The 20694-nt window shown below is 38.1% G+C and overlaps 1 protein-coding gene across 2 annotated transcripts in view; it reads left to right on the top strand.

The window, feature by feature from the left end:
* The first annotated feature begins 1980 nt into the window (after nucleotides 1-1980).
* The window catches only part of ABCB11 (ATP-binding cassette, sub-family B (MDR/TAP), member 11), a 155665-nt gene continuing 136951 nt past the window's right edge, over nucleotides 1981-20694 (top strand). For both annotated transcript variants that reach the window (XM_006902109.1, XM_006902110.1), the window contains exons 1-4: nucleotides 1981-2056; nucleotides 3986-4007; nucleotides 11198-11249; nucleotides 12631-12869. In XM_006902109.1, coding sequence (XP_006902171.1) covers nucleotides 1981-2056; nucleotides 3986-4007; nucleotides 11198-11249; nucleotides 12631-12869 — 389 coding nt within the window. The remainder of the gene's footprint in view (nucleotides 2057-3985; nucleotides 4008-11197; nucleotides 11250-12630; nucleotides 12870-20694) is intronic.

The following is a 20694-nucleotide window of genomic DNA, read 5'->3' as shown; positions in this document are numbered from 1 at the left end:
TACCCAGCAACTTGTTTGCATAATAGTGCTAATGAACAAGATAACATGGCTTTCTTCAGAAAAATCCCCTGTATATAGATAAAACAAACACACAGTATGTGTTAGTGCTCTACTACCTCACTAAAGTAACACAGATAGTATTAAAATGAATAATGATTCTGCTAAGGAGCTACTCTGTAAGGTACTGATTAAAGTACAAAAGTTTACATTACTCAGAAATTCTGCTGGAACAAGTACCGCCAGAATGCTTCTTATACATAAGGATGGGAGACTTCGTCTCTTATATTTAGACATGTTACCAGGACAGATCAGACCCTGGAGAAAGACCTCATGCTTTGTAAAGCAGAGGGTTGTTGTTGTCGTTATTATGTGCCATCGAGTCGTTTGCGACTCATAGCGGAGGGTTAGTGAAACAAAAAAAGAAAGAGAGACTGACACAGTGGTTGAAACAACAGCAATAATTGCAAGTATACACAGTACTGGGCAGTGTTTTGCTTTGTTGAACACAGGCTCATCTACTTGACAGCATCTAACAACAAAGATTCTATCAAAGAGTGTTCTAATTGTACTTAATCGCCAAAGGGAAAAAAATAGCATTGGTTGTTTTTAAAGGTATAATAAAATTATTGACCAGAGAATCGATCTCTAATACATGATTAACCAAGTTAATTTTTTACCCACATAGAACATATGGACTCAAAGTTGGCTGGGCTCACTCTCCCAGTTAATCAGCAACTATATGTATATTGTTGTTGTATACCGTAGAGAGAGAACTGAACCTAGTTGACCCTTTGATGGGTTTTCAGAGACACGCATGAAAGGAGATTGCCTATCCTTCTCCTGCAGAGCAGCTGGTGGCCTCAAACTCTTTGCCTTTGAGATTGCAGCACAGTGTCTTGCCGTTAAGTCTTATATATGAAAATCTCTCTCTCTCTCTATCAATCTATAATCTTTCAACTATATCTTTAATTGTGTGTTTTGAGCAAACAAAAAAATGAACATAAACTCTGTTAGAACTCCATTCTTACACTCTTAACAGACTGCTTTTTCCACTGTTAAAATGACTAAACATAAAAGACATTTGTACTTGATTTATAACTGAACTTCTATCCCGGACGCTGGGTTTGCACTTCAAATAGAACACTGGAGATGGACATCAGTATTTCGGTGTTGTTGGAGTCCACATCTCAGGTACATTGACCTAAGACAGTCATTGGCTGATTATACACATCTCATTATTTTATCTTTGTTCAATAAAGATGTAAGCATTAAAACACTGATAAGAAAAAAAAAACCAACACACTGATAAGCAAAAAGCATAATAGAAAACATCCTTCCAACAACCAGAGAAAACCAGTATTGGTGATTGAAATTTTTCCTTTTTAAAAAAAACTAGAGTATTTCATGGACTGTTTTCAAGACTTTATAGGGTCGCTATGGGTTGTCTATGACTCTACAACACTTAACAACAACAAAACTAATTGTTGTTGTTGTTGTTAGGTGTCGTCATGTTGTAGATGACTCATAGCGACCCTATGAACGAAAGGCCTAAGCACTGTTCATAGAGTTTCCAGAGGCAAGCCATTTTGTAAGTGGATGCCACTCCTGCTTCCAAGCCTGTTTAATCGGGAAGCTCCACCAAACACTGTCCACCATGGGTAACCATTATCGCATTTGACACATCAGTGTCACAGTGGTTAGCATCACAGCAACCATGAGTTACCTCTGTACAGCAATGCACAGACCAGTGCTATATCACCTAGAAGAATGTTTGACAAAAAAACAGTTTGAACCAGGCCAACAACAACTAATGAACCAATTAAAAATCCACTTTTATCTGAACTCAGTTGATGAAGGCTATTTCTTGAACCAGATTGTTCCCTTTTTGGTGTAGTTTGCTTAAAAAAGAGGAAAAGCAAGAATGACAATGTTTTTTTGTTATTGTTGTTTTGCAGGTTGACGCTACAAATTACAATTATTATGTCTGACTCAGTGGTTCTTCAGAGTATAAAGAAATTTGGAGAGGACAACCATGCTTTTGAGTCAGATGGGTCATGTAAGTGGTTCTGTTCTTTGGATCTTATGCAAAGAGAAGTGAGAACAGACGTAGAATGAGTCAGTAAGGTTTTGTATTTTAAGCATCAATATAGACGTGATTTTTATACACACTCTGTTGTTCTCCTGAGAATTCATGTGATGGAATACTTGAAAGTACTAGATAATGCACAAAGGTGGGTGAGTAAAAACTGAAGTGAGGCCTATATACATCCTTTTCCTGTGTGGAATCAGGTTGTTTCAGCACTGGCTAGTAGCATTAACTTGAGTCATAGGTTGTGGTTTCTGACCTTGGTGACAGCACAATTTTTTATGAGTCATAGCTCCCAAGAGGAACTACGCCAAGTTCTGTAGCCTGGAATGAGATAAATGGCATTACTAATTGGCACACGATAGAGCAAGGTTTTGATCTGTTTTTCATAGGGTTGCTGAGTCATAGTTGACTTGACAGTACCTGACAACAAGGCCAATTGGCTGAGGGTCTGGTGGTGTGTTCACAGCTAACCCGAAGTCCGTGTTTCTCTAGTGGTTCAAATCCATCAGGGCCTGTTGGGGAGAAAAGATGGTCTGTCTCCTCCTATTGCAATTGATAGCTTCATAAACCTGGTGAAGGGTCACTATAAATTGTAACTGACTTAAAGACAGTGAGTTACATTCAAGTACTTAGCATGTAGTAAATACAGATGATTCTAAATTCTCATTTTTATGATGGCATCTAACAGAAACAACAACATGGTTACAAATAAGCAATATGATTACAACAAAAACAGCAACAAACACCACTTTACAAATAAAAGAAATTCAGATAGGTTAAAATAAAAAGAAAAAAGTTAATGAAAATCAGATATCTAATAATGAAGTCATAATTTGAATCCAATCCGATTCCTAAGTTAATTAACGTCTATCTGCCCTATATAAAATCAGTTGTCATTAAGTTAATTCTGACCCCAGGTGACCCCATCTGTGTCGTAATAGAACTGAGTCCATAGAGTTTTCTGGAAGTTGATCACTAAGCCTTTCTTCCTAATTGGTGGACTTAACCATCAACTTTTGGTTAGCAGCCAGATATGCTAACTATACAAATCAAGGACTCGATCTATAGTGTAATGCTTCTTTACTCTTACCTCATGTTGTAAGTTTAAATGCCAGAGGAATCAAGATTTACCAGTGATGATGGATGATGTAAGCATCTTAAGGGGATCTGCCCTCCGTAAATTCCTTATACTCATAACCCTCAACCTTTACTTCTACCTTCTGCCTCTAACTCTACTGTAACCTGCACGAGCATTGACAATATATTGTTAAATTTTGTAGTTTCTACTGTTTATGGGGTTCTGGTGGCTTAGTGGTAGGGAATTACACTGCCAATGCAAAAGTATGTCATTTGAATCCACCAGCTTCTCCATGGAAGAATGATGGGCAAGCAATTTCTATGCACTGTAATGCCTCTTAACCTGTTGGAGGGTCAGCTATGAGTCAGTTCCAACCCTGCAGTGCACAGCAACTAGTATGGAAGTGACAAGTAGATATTTTTGCCTAGTCAATGATATTTTTGGTCTACATTTTAAATAGGTAAATACTGAAGTTTATAAAAAACAAAGCAATGAATATTTGTGGTTATGAAAAATCAGATTTCTTGACTAAGTTGGAAATATTGGTCTTCATTTTATATTTAGAAGGTACAAATATTTCACATGTTAGAGTAGTTAAGAAACATAGTTGAGGAAGCCGTCCTGGCCCAAAAGTGTGCCTTCTATACTATGGAGAAAGACAGAAACACCAAAAGACAGGAAAAAGCAAATAACCATGTTGTAGCATTTCATAAATAAACATTTCTTATAAGACTGTTTTTGGAGAAAGCATAACTAATAATGACTATCTTGCATTTTGTTATTACTAACTACTTTATGAATTGTTTCTATTCTGACAGATAACAACAATAAGAAAGCAAGGTAAGTAGTTGAATATTTTAACAATGCAAGCATATTTTATAGAATAACTATATAATATCCTTAGAAAATGGTTGTTGTTATATGCTGTCAAGTCATCTGTGATTTATAGCTGCCCTATGCACAATAGCTCTCTGTACCTTGCTCTGTCCTGAGCCAATCTTACTGTCTCGGATAAAACTGCCCCATTGTACTAGTCACCGTGTCAATTTTGCTCGTCCACGGTCTTCTTCTTCTGCGTTATTCCTCCACTCTTCCAAACATGATGTCCTTCTTCAAGGACTGGGCCTTCTAGAAAACATTCCAAAGTATGTGAGAGAGAGCTTCAAAATCCTTGCCTTCAAAGGGCAACTTGGCTTCATCGTCTCTAAGGCAGGCTTATTTTCTCTCTTGGCTGTCCATGATATGTTCAAGACTCTTCTCCAGCACCACAACTCGAAAACATCAATTATTCTTCTGTCATCCTTACTCATTGTCCAGCTCTCTGACGCATAGCAAACAATTGCAAAAATCATGGCTAGGATCAGGAGCACGTTAGTCTCTAGACTGACTTCATTGCTCTTCAGCACTCTGAGGCGTCCCTGACAGAAGATTTTCCTAATGCAGTTGATCTTTAATTAATTAATCAAATTATTAATTATCACTTATTGGAATAACTTTGATGACTTGTGGTTTCTAAGTACCATTTAGTCAAGCATGATTTGTAGAGACCCTATGAACAACAGACTTGAATTCTGTCCTATCCTTTGCCATCCTCATCATCTCTGACACACTTGAACTTATTGCTGCAGTCACTGTGTCAGTCCAGCTCATTGAAGGTATTCCTGTCTTTCACCAACCCTCCACCTTCCCAAGCACGATATGCCTTTGCAAAGAATGGCCTCTCTCAGCAGCATGTCTAAGCTTCCAAGGGGCAATCTAATCACACCCTTTCAAAGACATAGCTGTGCATTCTTTTGGCATTTCATGGGCTATTCAGTACTCTTTTCCAAAACCAAAACTCAAAAATATCAATTATTCTTCTGTTATCTTTATTCATTGTCCAGTTCTCAGAAACATAGCAAGTATTTGAAAAGACAATGGACTGATTCAGGTACACCTTAGTCTTCAAACTGATATCATTGCTCTCCAGTATTTTGGAGAGGTTCCTAAGAGTGCACTTGTCCAAAGCAATATGTCTCCTGATCATCTGACTGCTAATACCAAGGATGTTGATTATGGATCCAAGTAAGATCAATATACAAAAATCAGTTGGATTTCTCTACAGTGACAGAGAGAATACAGAACTGCAGCTAAGAAAAACAATACCCATCACAATAGCTAATTACAAGATTAAATATTTGGGAGTAAATGTAACTAGAAACACAAAAGACCTAGTCAAAGAAAATTACAAAATATTACTATAAGAAACAAAAAGAGACCTGGAGAAATGGAAGAATATACCATGCTCTTAGATAGGAAGACTCAATACTGTGTAAATGACAATACTATCAAAGGCAATTTACAAATTCATTGCAATCCCAAATCCATTCTTCAATGAGATGGAAAAGGCAATTTCCAATTTCATCTGGAATGGAAAGAGATCCCGAATAGACAAAGCACTCCTGGGAAAGGGGAACAAAGTAGGAAGCATCTCACTCTCTGATCTCAAATGCTACTACACAGCCATGGGTGGTCTAGACAGTGTGGTACCAGTACAGTGACAGACACATAGATCAATGGAATAGAATCGAGAATCCAGAAATCAGCTCATCTACCTATGGCCAAGTGATTTTTGACAAGAAGATTAAATCAGTTAAGTGGGGAAACAAAATCCTCTTTAACAAATGGTGTTGGCAAAATTGGAAAACTATCTGTAGAAAACTCAAGCAAGACCCACACCGCACACCATACACAAAATCTAACCCAAAGTGGATCAAGGACCTAGGACTAAAACCAAGGATGATAAACGTCATCAGAGAAAAATTTAGGACAACTCTAGAAGCTGTAATCTACAACATAAATAGTTCCCAAGAATCCTGAAAAACCTACAACTAGGAGAGAACGAAACAGATGAATGGGATCTTCTAAGAATCAAATCCCTATGCACATCAAAAAAATTTCCAACAGGGTTAAAAGTAAAGCCATAGACTGGGGAAAATATTTGGTAATTACATGTCTGATAAGGAACTTATATCTAGAATTTATAGAATACTTGAGCACCACAACAAGATAAAGGTAAACAGCCCAACTGCAAAATGGGCACAGGATATGAACAGATACTTTGCCAAAGAAAACATTTGGATGGTGAACAAAAACATATGAAGAAATGTTCAAAATCCCTAGCTCTAAGAGAGATGCAAATCAAAACAACTATGAGATATTATCTCACCCCAGTAACAACAGCAAAGTTTAACAGAGCAGCAAACAACAAATGCTGGCAAAGTTGTGAGCAATCAGAACCCTTATTCACTGTTGGTGGGAGTGTAAAATGGTGCAACTACTCTTTAAGGCAGTATGGCACATTCTCAAGAAGTTAGAAATAGAAATACATTTGACCCAGCAATTGCACTACTGGGAATATACCCTAAAGTAACCATAACTGCCACCAAAGCAGATACATGCACACTCATGTTTTTTGCTGCTTTGTTCATAATAGCAAAAAGAAGGATACAACTGAAGTGCCCATCAACAAATGAATGTATAGAGAAGCTGTGGTATATTCACACAATGGAATACTATGCAACACTGGAAAACAAGGAACCCATGAAATATTATACAAAATGGATGACCCCAGAGGACATTATTATTATGTACATCAATCAATAAATGGAAATCCAAGTTTTCTGTAAACTTTTGTTAAAATATCAATAAAAACAAATTTTAATCCTTTCTTTGTCTACTATGATGTTGCCTATTGGCCCAGTAGTAAGAACTTTAGTTTTCTTGATGTTGAGATTCAATCCACACTGAAGGCAATCTTCTGCAGCAAACGTTTCAGGTCCTCCTCACTTTCAGTAAGCAAGACTGTGTCAGCTGCATAATGCAGGTTGTTGATGAGTCTTTCTTTGCACTGCCAGCCCAAAGATATATCGTTTGAATCCACCAGGTGCTCCATGGGAGAAAATTAGGCAATCTCCTCCCATGTGATTTACTGCCTCTGAAAATCCATTGAAGGGTTAGTTATGGGTCGGTTCTGGCTCGATGGTTCACAAGAACAAGAAAATGACTGTATTATTATTATTAATTTTTTAACTTAGTGATTATTAACTTTTAAAAAGGTAAAATATCTTAAACAATAGATTATTAACTCTTTTATTTAAGAGCTTCATTTCTTAGTTTTGCTTCTGATGTAAAACAAATGCCTGTTAATTACATGTTGGCATGAGGTCAGGCTTAAATGGGATCTAATTCAGAAGAGAGAGGGAGGTACCAAGCGAATTTCAGAAATGGAGGTGGCAGTAAGGGAGAGGTTGAAGATATTTATAAAATTGTAAATAGTTCATGGAAGAGGGAGGAGCTAGGTGTGGTGAGGCTAGTTTTGGAGTAGGTGTGGTAGGTCAGCCGGAGCTTAGAAGGGAAAGATGAAAATGGGTGTGGATGCAGATGAATGACAAGAAGAGGATGAGTAGGAAGTAAAGTGCGTGAGCTCCTTTGATGAATCTATCTCCTGGTAGATAAAGTAACACAGAATGAGATGATCATTGTACAGGTATGACAAAGTTGAGTTGTTAAAGGTAATGAGAGGAATCTGTAATGAAGTCATGTGAAGAGTTTTAAGTTTATTAATTTATTCATTCAATTAATGTGTGCCTACCTACTAGGTGCCAGATGCTATTATAGGTATTGAGGCTATAGAAGAGTACAAAATAGGCAAGAAATGTTTGCCCCAGAGGAGCGTACACTTTAATAAAAGAGACTTAAGAAGCACCATAAGTGAACTTTTTTTATTTTTACAGTATGGTAAACCCAACATCCCTACTGCTGTAGTGTTTAGGCACTCAACTACAATGTGAATGGGTCAAACCCATTTATGAAATAGAAAGATATGGAAATCTGATGCCAAAATATTTACAGTCTTGCAAATCCTCTGGGACAGTTCTACTCTGTCCTATAGGGTCGTAAGGGTTGTAATCTGGTCAATGGTAACAAGTTATGATAAAGTTATTTTCCACTGAGTTGATTTCTACACATATTGATCCCATGTATTCCAAAGTTAATTAAAAAAATTCTCCAGTAGTCTAACTCACTGCTGTTGAGTAAAAACTGACTCAGAGTTGATTTTCCAGCAAATTTTCAGAGTCTGTAAATTGCACGGGAAGTGATTGTTTATCTCTCTCCCTCAGAGAAGCTGGTGGGTTCAAACTGTCCACCTTTGGAGTGGTAGCACTGACTAAGTATCCAAAGTTGCCTTGTCTTTCAAAAGGGAATGGAATTTACACAGTTTTCAATGGCTATAATGTTATAGAAGTAGATTTACAAGCTTTCTTCTAAGAAGCAAAACTAAACATGAAAACAGAGACATGATATTTTTATATGTGCTGTGAACAAATCTAAGAATATAATAGAGCAAACAAAGACAAAGTTCTAAAACTTCTCAGTCATAATCAAATAGCTTGGTAATATGGGTCTAGAGATTCAGAACTTTAGTCTTGGGCTACATCAAAGTCAGTTAGCATAGTACACAAAGATAATATTCTACAACCCATTTTGATAAGAAGCAACCAGCATCTTAACAGCTTGTGAGAGGCCAAATAAGGTGCAACTACTGGTCTCTGCCTGATAAGAGAAAAAAGGGACAGCAACAAAATACACATGGAAACATTCAGTCCTAAAGACTAACGGACCCCATGGACTCCAACCACCGCAGTCCCAAGACTAGAACTACGTGGTGCCCAGCTACTGCTGCTAACTACTCAGAAAGAAAACACTCTGTAGCTTCCTGAATAAACTGGGAGTAAAACACAGAACTCAAATCAGAATCATGCCAGGCTTAGGAGTTTGACAGACAGGTGGAACTCTTGAGACTGTAGCACTCAACTCTTTAAGATACTCCCATGGGCAACTTTCAGGCAAATAATTAAACTCAGACTCAAAACTCCTTGCTATCAAATTAGAATCTACTCATAATTAACTCTCTAAAGGGTTTGTGAGAATGTCACTGGAGGAGATTGCCCACTTTTCTCCTGTGGAGCCACTGGTGAATTCAAACCACCAGAAGTAAGACCTTTTGTTTAACAGGGCAACTCCCTAAAGACTAGGCTCACAGAGCTCAAACCAAACAATAGACAGGTCTATAGAGTGAGTGATAATGTGAACTAGGTAGGCAATCCCTAGAACAACCAACTATGCACCATTAAAGAACAGCATTTGCCCAGGAATACAACAGAGAAGGCAAGAAGAGATAGGAAAGAAGGATGTGCTCCATTTGTCACCTGGTGACAAAGTGAGATCACGAGGATTGCAGTGAATGTCATGGATCAAAATGCAACAAGAATTTCTTGTATTTTAAAAAAAGTTAAAAAAATAAAACACCACATTTTTTTTTAGTTTTAGAATCTGCAAATCTGTTGCTTTTCATTAATCATTCCTAAACTGTTTTGAATTATTTGAATGGAAAACCAAATTTCTCTGTAAACTTCTACCAAAACAATAAAAAGTTTGAAAAAGAATCAAAAAAGAAAACAAATACATAAAACATGACAAGTGTTGACATTTTGAAGCCTGGAAGGATTCCAGTGAGAAGGTGACTTTTGCACAAAAATTTGAAACCAGAGAAGGAACCAGCCCTTTGGCATCTGAAAAAGGAGCATTCGTGGGGGAGGAAATAACAAGTGCATAAATAAGTATATAAAGATCAGCAAAGAGGCCAGGTCAACGGAATGTTGAGAACAAGGAGTAGAGTAGTTAGTTGGAGATAAGACAAGAGAGCTAATTGAGTCAGACTGAGGGGGGCCTTGGACATTTTAATAAGGATTCTGCTCTTGATTTCAAAGTGGAGTTTGCAGCATTTGAGGACAAACATGGCACGTGTGGTATCAGTTCGCGGGTGGTGAGGGTTTTTCCATCAGACTCAGCAGCCTAAGCAGAGGGGAAGGGGAAAGAAAATGGTTGAATGAATTCAGAGAAGGAATTTCCATGGATAAATATGATGAAAGGGATTGAGGACAACAGAGTGTGTTCCAAATTGGTGAACACTGGGAAGGGTAAAGAAGAAAAAAAAAATCTTGGTAACTGTTTGTAAATGAAAAGGTATAGAAACTGTAGGTCTCAAGGAAGACAAATAGGTGCAGAAGTAAAAAGGAATGAGAACATGCAATACATAGGCAGTCCCAGAGTATCAATCAATGAAGTTCCTGGTGATGGTTGGTCCAGGGTGTGTCCACAGACAGAGTGACTCATGTGAAGTGAAGTTCTCTGGAGGAGTTGAACAGGTTAAGGAAGGATTACACAGGGCCTTCTGGGAAATGGAATGAACAAGAAATATCAAAGAAATAGAATTTTATCAGAAGTATGGGAATTTGTTCAAGTATTCTTAGTATCAAGACCACTTCATGTAGCTGTAAAATTTTTAAATGCTGGAAGGAAGTGTAAAGGTCAGCATGTTTAACCTCTTCAATTTATCCACAAGGAAATTTAGGAATAAACAGATCAAAAGTCTTGGCTGAGGTCAGACAGTTATTTGTTAGTACATTGGAAGTACAACTTGTTTGTCATTTTCACTAAGAAAGTTTCACCTTTATTGAACATGAGATAAATGATAATCTCACCAGTCTGGTCACCTGGCCACCCGATCAGCCCTTGCACAATGGAACACAAACAATTCTTCATCGTGTGCCATTCCCATGATTGCTTGTGGATCTGACCATTGTATTCTATGGAATTTTCATGGGTTGATTTTCATGTAGATCACAAGGCATTTATTCCTAGTCTGCCTTTATCTGGAAGCTCATCTGAAACCTGTTCAGTGTGATCTATCTCAACACACAAAATTCAACGAGAAGTAAGTGGCAGTTGTACATTAGCTGTATTATTACCTGAGAAATAAACCCTTGACTTCTTCATGAAAGATAAGAATTCTACAATTGAGCCTACACCTAAATCAGTGGGAATTTTCTTCTGTGCTAAAGAATGACTCACAAAATAACTTCCTAGGGAAAACACATTGTTCTAGAAAGGACTGTCCTTAAATACCTCATTTTTTATCTTCTCAGGTTACAGGATGAGAAGAAAGATGATGGAGTCCACGTTGGCTTCTTCCAATTGGTAATAGAACTGCATCAGGCATACTGCACTGAGGTTGTTGATTTATGACACTGATTTTGCAACTCTGACTTGTTCAGATCAGGAAGGGAGTGCTGTTTAGTCATATTGACCTATGTGATTACGTTTTTAGTCACAATCTTTTTCTTTTCTGCCTGTGTGATAACATGTTAAATAATGGTTAGAACTATGTTGCTGATTAAGCATGAGACTCCTCTACGGTGGATCAGAAAAATGTTTTGGAAAAGAATCACTAAGTCTCAAATTATCATTTCAATGAGAAAAATCATAACCCTAACCATGTCATGTGTATGTATTCTTATGCCAACTGTTGAGAGATTCCATGGTAGAAATATTCCTCCCCCCTTTTGCTGAGGATATATTTATAAACAAATAGGAGCTCTCCATTGCTATTGTCGGTTCTCTGAGCATGATTTAATGTACTGTTGAATTCCTTATACAGCATATCCAATTAGTGGTAGCATCATAATTGTGATTATTTACCCTTTAAGTTATGAGTGAATAACCGAAAGATACCGTTACTTCTTATGGTAAAGAGAATAAGTTTAGAGACTAGGACAAAAAAAAATGGAGTGAACTAATAATTGAGGGAGTCTCTGGGTGGTATAAATTGTACTTAACTGCTAACTGAAAGGCCAAAGGTTCAAATCAATCTAAAGATGTTTCAGAAGAAAAACTAAGCTATCTACCTCCAAAAAAGAATTGGCCACTAAAAACAATAAAGAGAAGAAAGTTCCTCCCTGACACACACAGGAGCACAGGAGTCACCATGAATCTGGTGGTCTAGTGGTAAGGACTTGTTCTGCTAACTCAAAGGCATCTTGTTCAAATCCGCCAGCTGCTTTGTGGGAGAAAGATGGGCACTCTCCTCTCACTCAGTTAACTGCCTCTGAAAACCCACTGGCGGGTCAACTATGACTCGATGGTACTCAACAAGAAGAACTACAACCATAGCAATCAGTTCTCATGGAATCAACTCTTTGCCTTATGAGAGTCAGTTCTGACTGACTCTTGGTCTCATTCTATCAGGTATCTACAGTGATAAATCTTAATGGAATGAGACTGCCTATCTTTTGCTGGTGGATTCAAGCAGCTAGAGACACATGGCCTTGTGGTTAGCAGTATAGCATACTCTGGAGTATGCCACCAGAACTCTTAATAATACAGAAGTCTAATATTTTAAATAATGAGTATATAATTAATTTCTATTACATTTGTGTGACCTTTACTGTTCAATCAAGATGATTTCCCCAAAAATGTATTGTTGGATACCCTTTATCAAACATAGTACTTAAAGTAAATAGTCCTCCTACTTCTCCTGCTTTTCACCCATAGATGATTTTTGAATCCTTTATTTTTCAAGTTTCGATTTTCTTCATCGACTGAAATCTGGCTGATGTTTGTGGGAAGTTTCTGTGCATTTTTACATGGAGTGGCCCAGCCAGTCATGATACTCGTTTTTGGCTCAATGACAGATGTTTTTATTAACTATGACAATGAATTACAAGAACTCAAGATCCCTGGAAAAGAATGTGTAAATAACACCATAGTGTGGGTCAACAACTCCCTCAACCAGAATGTGACGAATGGAACGAGTTGTGGGTAAGCTACTATTATTACCATGATTTTTAAAATGTTTTTCTTCTTATTTTAAAATATCATGTGTATAAAGGACTTTCTTGTGAACTGGAGTGGTATTTAATACAAAACAAACAGAAATATAAATTTACCCATATTTCTACAAGTACTTTTCCCTGAGATTCCTTTCTTTATTCTGGGTTTTCTAGTCTCAATATCAGGATTGCAAATCATCAATTCAATATATTAATTTAATCACTTTGTTGAATACATACTTGAGCATGGGACAATGAGTGATTTAGCTCACTTAGGGATGTGTGGTGATTAAGGCTGCTCTCCTTTATAGGGTCACTATGAGTCGCCTGCGACTCGATGGTACTTAACAACAACAACAACATCCACTTAGCTAGGCCATGATTCTTAGTGGCTGGGCCTTTATGCCATGTGGTTTGGCAGTTATGTAATAATGTAGTTATCCTTTGCTTTGTGATATATAGTCTGATATGATCAATCATAGTGTCATTTGATGTGCTCAACCAAAAAGTTGTAATAGAAGTTTCCTCAGGTATATGACTTGTTCCAGTAGCTATGGACATTCTGGAAAACCTTACTGGCTTCTCCTTGCTCTTGATCCAACATTCATCTCATGATACTTTATCTTCCAATTCATGGAGCTTGAATCAGTGGCCTGCAATATTACCTCTTGATCTTGAGTTCGTTGGTCTCTGCAGCCTATATGCCATCTCACTTGCTTCAGTTCATCAACCTTTGAAGCTACTTAAGGAAGCCTCCAGTCTGATGCCTGACCCATGGACTTGATATCCAAATCCAACTACTATTCAAGACAAGTATTTCTTTCTTAGCTTCTGAGATTAGATGAGATTGGACATATTCAGGGTGGTATGGCTGTAGACTGACCCATGGATTTGTGATTTTCTAGCTTCTACAACAGCATGAGTCATTTCCTTGAGATAAACGTCTCTCTATTTTTCTCTCTACACTAGTTTTGCTTTTCTAGAGAACCCAATCTAAAGTATAAGACATTGGAGGTAAGGTATAGTAGGAAAGTTGTTTTTAGGTGTCATTGAGTCGAGTATGATACATGGTGACCCTATGAACAACAGATCTGAACTTTGTCCTATCCTGTGCCATCCTCATACTTCCTGACACAGTAGAGCCCACTGCGGCAGTGTCAATATACCTGGTGGAAGGTCTTTCTCTCCTTTTTTGCCAGTCCTTTGCCTTTCCAATCGTCATGTCCCTTTCCAAGGAATAGCCCCTCCTAGCAACATGCCCGAAATGTGTGAAACAAAGCCTCATTATTCTTGCCTCCAAAGAGCATTCTGGCTGCACTTTCTCCAGGACATATTTCTTTGTTCTTTTGGCAGTCCATGGGATGCTCAGTGCTCTTCTCCAACACCACAGCTCAAAAGCATCAATTCATCTTCTGTCATGCTTATTCGTTGTCTAGCTCTCAGTGATTGGAAAGACCATGGCCAGAATCAGATGTACCTTAGTCCTTAAACTGACATCATTACTCTTCAATAATTTGGAGAGGTCCCTAACTGCAGACTTTCCCAGTGCAATGCATCTGACCACTGGTGCCAAGGGTGTTGATTGTGGATCCAAATAAGATGAAGTTGTTGATAGTTTCGATCTTTTCTCCATCTATCATGATTCTTAGTAGGAAAGTAAGGGGTTATAATTTGGGATCAGAAACCACTCAGATTATAGTAGGGACAACTTCTTCTTCACTGTACTTATAGCTAAGCTTATAGCTGAGGCCCATCTCTCACTGCCCTCAGCACTTTGGCCTCTGCCATACTTGAGAAAGTGTTACAAATCTCTCTAACTCTGCCAGTAAGTGCCCAGAGGATGCACTTTTATCACAATATTGAAGAACACATTTTTGAAGGCCGCTCCAGCATCCTTTAACATTCCTGTGATTGTGTATATTTATGTAAGTCAGATTTGACCATGAGACCTGCCTTAACTGAATTAAGACATGTCATTACAATGGGCTGATGTAACCTGGTGGTGGTTGGGGCCTTCTAGTGGCACTTAATCAATCAAGACAAGTTAGGCATAACAGAGTCCAAGCAGTAATCAGAGAACTCTGACTTTTATGAGCTTATAATGTCAGTTAGGAATCTCTGATGGCCTAATGGTAAGAAACTGTGCTGCAATCGCGGAGGCCTTCAGTTTTAATCCACAAGCTTGGCAGGAGAAGGATGGGCAATCTCCTGTGCTATTAACTGCCTCAGAAAACCTGCTGGAGGGTGGACTGGGGGTTGGTTCTAACTCAATAGCACACAACAACATCAACAACAACATGATGTAGGTTGGCTACTTAAGAATGGTATCCCTAGAAGTGAGATAGATGTAAAGTCTGCTAAATATTCACATGATATGTATAAGTGGTAGAACTAGGTCAGGAGAATGTCATTCGAGCTCAAGTAATCAGAATAGAGTCATGACCTCTCAATTAATTCTCTGACTGGATCCAGCTGACCGATCCTGAACTCCCAGAATGAAGGAGAATCAGGTTCCTTTACTACCAAAATTTATGTTGCTGTTGTTGTTATGTATCTTTGAGTTAGAATCAACTCATAGCTGTCCCATCAGTGGGTTTTCAGAGGGATAAATCACATAGAAGGAGACTGCCTTCTTTCTCCCCTGGAGCAGCTGATACTTTTGATCTGCAGGGCACCTCCTTGCTATTAAGTCACGAAAGCGCCCTTCTCCAAACTATCCTCTTAGTCTTTTTTCTACTTTGCCCCCAAAGGTACCTAAAGCTAGAATGATTGTTCATTGGGGAAAGATAAAGAATCAGAATTGTTGATAATTAATGGATATTGGGTTTTTGTTGTCACTGTTTGTTTTCTTTGCTTCTCTTTTTAAAATGGTGGTTTTAATAAACATTTAGAAGAAATTGCTTTTTCATTTATTGATTTATACACATTTTCCTCCCTACTTCCTCATACAATCTATAATGCTTGTTCTGTTTAAGATTGTAATACACATAATGTCTAATGGTCCATTCCTTTCAGAGTGACCTATTCCAATAGAGTGTTATCTGTCCATTGCTTTCCTACTCTTTCCATCCCTGCCACCATAACCATCCCGTTTTTGTAACAGTGGATATTGATTTTTTACTTGACACTAATTTCAGGAGTCCCAAAATGTCATTGTGGCCTACTAGTGACTGTAGGGGCATGTAGAGATCAGGTTACAAAGGGAGGTTTAGCTCATGTCTACCTCACAGTGGGTCAAATGGGTTCCTGAACTCATTCTGTAGTGACTTCTCTATTTGCAGAATGCATAACTGGACAGACACACTTGCCAAATGACAGAATGCATGTATTGACTACCTGATGTGAAACATAAGGGCTGGAAAAGCCAAATGGGAGTCATTAGAACTGTTCCTACCTTGGAATGTAGTAAACCAACACAATGCTATATTCTTGAAGGGATTTCAGAGATTAGAGCCACTGTCAAGGTCTTAAAGGATGCAATTCTCACCAAGTTAAATCCCCATTTAACTTCCCTATTTGGTCTGTACAAAAACAAAGAAGGTCATAGTTAACAAGACAGTAACTACAATTGTTCCAGATGTGCTTTAATTGGTGATACAAGGAATATACTTTCTAGCAACTAGTATGTAGCTATTGTTCTGGTCAGTGTTTTTCTCTCAAGTCTAATTTCAAAGGATAACCAGAAGCTGTTTGTCTAGCTTGCAAGATCAGCAAACGACTTCTACTGCGCTAGCCCGGAGGTATATCAACTTTCCAATCCTTTATTATACTATAGTCCAAAAGCTTTTGATTGTTTTTTCCTTTCCACAAAATACAGTAGTGGTCCATTATTATATTGATGATTTCATACTGATTTATTCTTGAAAGGAAGAAGTATCAATGACTTTAGACCTATTAGGTAGATATCTGTATGCTATAGGGTGGAATATTAACCTGTTAACAATTCAAGCACTGTCCACTTCACTGAAACTTCTAAAGGTACAGTGGTATGGGTCATATTCCTTCCATAGTGAAAAATAAGTTATTATATCTGGCCTCCCGTACAACTAACAGGGAAGTAAAAAACTTGCTGGATCTTTTTAGATTTTGAAAGCAACAAAATTCCTCTTTTGGGTGTGCTACTCTGAACTATATTTGTCAAGTGACTGAAAAAGCTTGCTCACTTAGGGTGGGGCTTCGAAGGCTGTGCTGTAAATTCAGGACGTCATGTAAGCTGCTCTAACACTTAAACCATATTATCTGGGTAATCCAGTGGTCTTGTAGTGTTAATGGAGATAGACAAGCTGGTTGGTAAGCCCCTGTTGGTAAATAACACAGAACAGATCCTGATTATTTTGGACCAAAGCTCTGCCATTCTCAAAAGATTACTAATCTCCTTTTGTGAAATTGTTTTTGGTTACCAAATCATCAGGTGTTTGAGCTGCCCATCATGAACTGAGTGTTGTCTGAAATACAGAGTCATAAAGTTGGACGCATGCAGTGATACTCTGTCATCAAATGAAGTGGTATAAATATAATCAGGCTGGAGCAGGACTTGAAGTTGCAGGTCCATTACTACTGATTACTACTGATGTCTCAGACCCTTCAGGAATGAAGGTTTGGGTTACCTCATTGGGCAAAGTCAAGGTGTTGCTAGGAAAAAAATGGAATGTAAAATAGTTTGTGGAAGAAGATAGTTCTAAATACCAGCTCTGATCATGCAGCCAGTTGCAGAAATGAAGATATTATTTTTTATTGGATCTTATTTGTTTTATTGTAAGTGTGTGTCTCTGTGTGTGTGTGTGTGTAAGTCAACATGGCTAGTATATTTTTGTTTGTATGTATGTAACTTGTATCATGTTAGCCTTAAGTATGACTTGATAATTATCCTCATTTAGAGATTATATATTGCTTAAAATGTGTACAATAGCAAAATTAATAATGGGTGGACAAGCTGGGTTTAGAAGAGGTCATGGTGCTAGAGTTTATTGCCAAGATCAAATGGATCTTGGCAAAAAGCAGAGAGTATCAGAAGAATGTTTATCTGTGTTTCATTAACTATACAAAGGCATTTGACTGTGTGGATCACAACAAATTGTGGGTAACCTTGAGGAAAGTGGGAATCCCAGAACACTTGACTGTGCTTATGTGAAACCTGTATTTGGACCAAGAAGCAGTCCTCAGAATCGAGCAAGGAAACACTATGTGGTTCAAAATCAGAAAAGAAGTGCTTCAGGGAATGCATCATGTCCCCATACCTTTTCAATATATATGCAGAACAGATTAAAAGCAGGGCTTTATGAGGAGGAGTGTGGCATCAAAATTGGAGGAAGACTCATCAACAACCTACAATATGCAGATGACATAACCTTGCTTGCTGAAACTGAAGGAGACCTGAAGCACTTGTTGCAGAAGGTCAAGGACTATAATCTTCAATATGGATTGAAGTGTAACATCAAGAAGACAAAGCTTCTTACCACTGGGCCAATTGACAGCACCATGATAGATGGAGAAGAGATTGAGATTGTTAGCAATTACAGCTTGCTTGGATCCATAACCAACACTTTTAACAGCAGCAGTACGGAAATCAAAAGATTAATTGCATTGGGAAAGTCTATTGTCATGGATCTATCCAGAGTGCTTCAAAGCAGTGATGTTAGTCTATAGACAAAGGTGCTCCTAATCCAGGCCACATTCTTCTCAATTACTTGTCATGCTTCAGAGAACTGGTCAATGACTAAGGATGATACAAGAAGAATAGAAGCTTTTTAGATGTGGTGCTGGAGAAAAGTCTTGAACATACCATGGATTACCAAGAAAACAAATCAGTCTGTCTTGGCGAGGATGAAACGAAATCTCTCCTTGGAGACTAGGAATTTGAAGATACGCCTCACATACTTTGGGCATGTGGCCAGGAGACAGCAGTCCTTAGAGAAGGACATCATTCTTGGAAGGGTGGAAGGACAGCGCAGGAGAGGAAGGCACTGAATGAGACTAATACAGTATCTGGGGTAGTAGGGGTTGATGTATCAGAATTAGTGTGCCTGGCTCAGCACAGGGAATGGTTCAGAGCTGCTGTACATAGGGTCGCTATACATCACAGGCAACTCAACAGCACATATCAACAACAACAACATACCATATTTGTTGCTTTTTATTTAAGCCACTTGTTTAGAGTCAACAAGACCTCAGGGAAGACATTTGTATTTAAAGTTGGTTGTTATTATATTTTAGAGGCACATTCTTCTAAACGGTACAGCACTCTTCTGTCAATATGCTGTACTGAAGTAACCTGGGGTTTGAGTGATGCTTAATCTTGTGCCATTGGAGTGTCAAATGCCATGACAGTTATGTATGGTGGACAGTGTTTCACGGATCTCCCAGTTTAAGACAGGTTTGGAAGCAAGAGTGGCATCCACTTCCTAAGCAACATGCCTCTGGAAATTCTACAAACTTTGATAAGTGATGATACAGAAAGGCTTTAGGCCTTTTGTTCATTGGGTCACTATGAGTCATGCTCAACTCAACAGCAATAAACAACAATGACAACAATGATGTTTAAAGTACCAAGTCAATTTGGCTTATAGCATGATGCCTTACCTGCAAATATTGGACTTGCCAGACCAAACAACCACATGAGCTATTTTCTTGAAACAAATCTCTCTCATTGGTTTTGACTCTCTGCATAAGATAGGCGGTGACCCATGAATACCACTTGAACATTCACTATGACTTAGGACATTCATGAATTTCTTTTTTTGTATAACTCCTTTAACCCCTTAGCTTCTGTGCCTCTGGTTGATGGTCCACTTGATGCAGCAGCTTCACTTTATGATGAGAATTTTGTAAGCATAGTACATGACTTGGGAAAGAGGCTTGGTGGCTCACTTCTTTTTTTAAAAAAAATTATACTGATTTATTTACAAAGTTTGAATACATTATTTTTCACAAAAGAGCCTTCCCATTTTCTTCACCCCACCCACCCATCAAATTGTGCAACCGTATAACTAACACTCCATCACCTCACCCATCCTCACCCCTTCATTTTTCCCCTTCCCTCCTTGGATACTTATACTCATTCTGTAATAATGGTTTTATACAGTATTTGTCCTTGTTGGACTGGGTTAGTTCACTCAACATAATGCTCTCCAGTCCCTCCCAAGTTAGGTAGTAATTTACAAAATCATTGCTCCTGCGCGCTGTGTAGTATTCTATTGTGTGAGTAAGCCATTCATTTGTGGTTGGACATCTGGGCTTTTGCCATGTTTTTGCAATGGGGAATTGCCGCGGGCTGCTGCACTGGGGGGTGGCGGGGGCGCTGCAAGCCTGGAGTCTAGGGTCTCGAAGAGGGAACACGAAGGTGGGTGGAAGTTCGGCGGAGGGACGGTGAAAGAACACAAGACACACAGTCAAGTGTTCTGATGATTTAAGTTCTAAGTTATATTTTATTGAACTTAGCATGATATACTTATACCCCATTTTACAATTAGGGGCTTAGCGATAGCCAAAAAGATAACGAAAGTAAGAATAAAGTTTACATTATTTTCTTGCACACAGCTATTCTTTATCGTCACAGTTCCTTGGTAATTGGAGAACTTGGTAGACAATGGCTTCTTAAACTTTTCCTCAAACCTGTTCTCCAACTTGTTTGGGTTATAAAGTTACAAAGTGAAAAAGTTACATTTTCAATTTAAGCTGATACATTTTAAATTTTTAGCTGAATTTACAATATTATTTATTTCCATTCAAGAGACACTTTTTAAAAAATTTTAATTTAGTTTGTTTATTTTTTCATTTCAATGAACATCTACAGTGATTTTGGAATTCCATTCATT

Source organism: Elephantulus edwardii, unplaced genomic scaffold, assembly GCF_000299155.1.
Source record: "Elephantulus edwardii isolate Elephantulus edwardi_28Jun2011 unplaced genomic scaffold, EleEdw1.0 scaffold00369, whole genome shotgun sequence".
NCBI classification, from domain to species: domain Eukaryota; kingdom Metazoa; phylum Chordata; class Mammalia; order Macroscelidea; family Macroscelididae; genus Elephantulus; species Elephantulus edwardii.
This window is presented reverse-complemented; position numbering and strand designations above follow the sequence as displayed.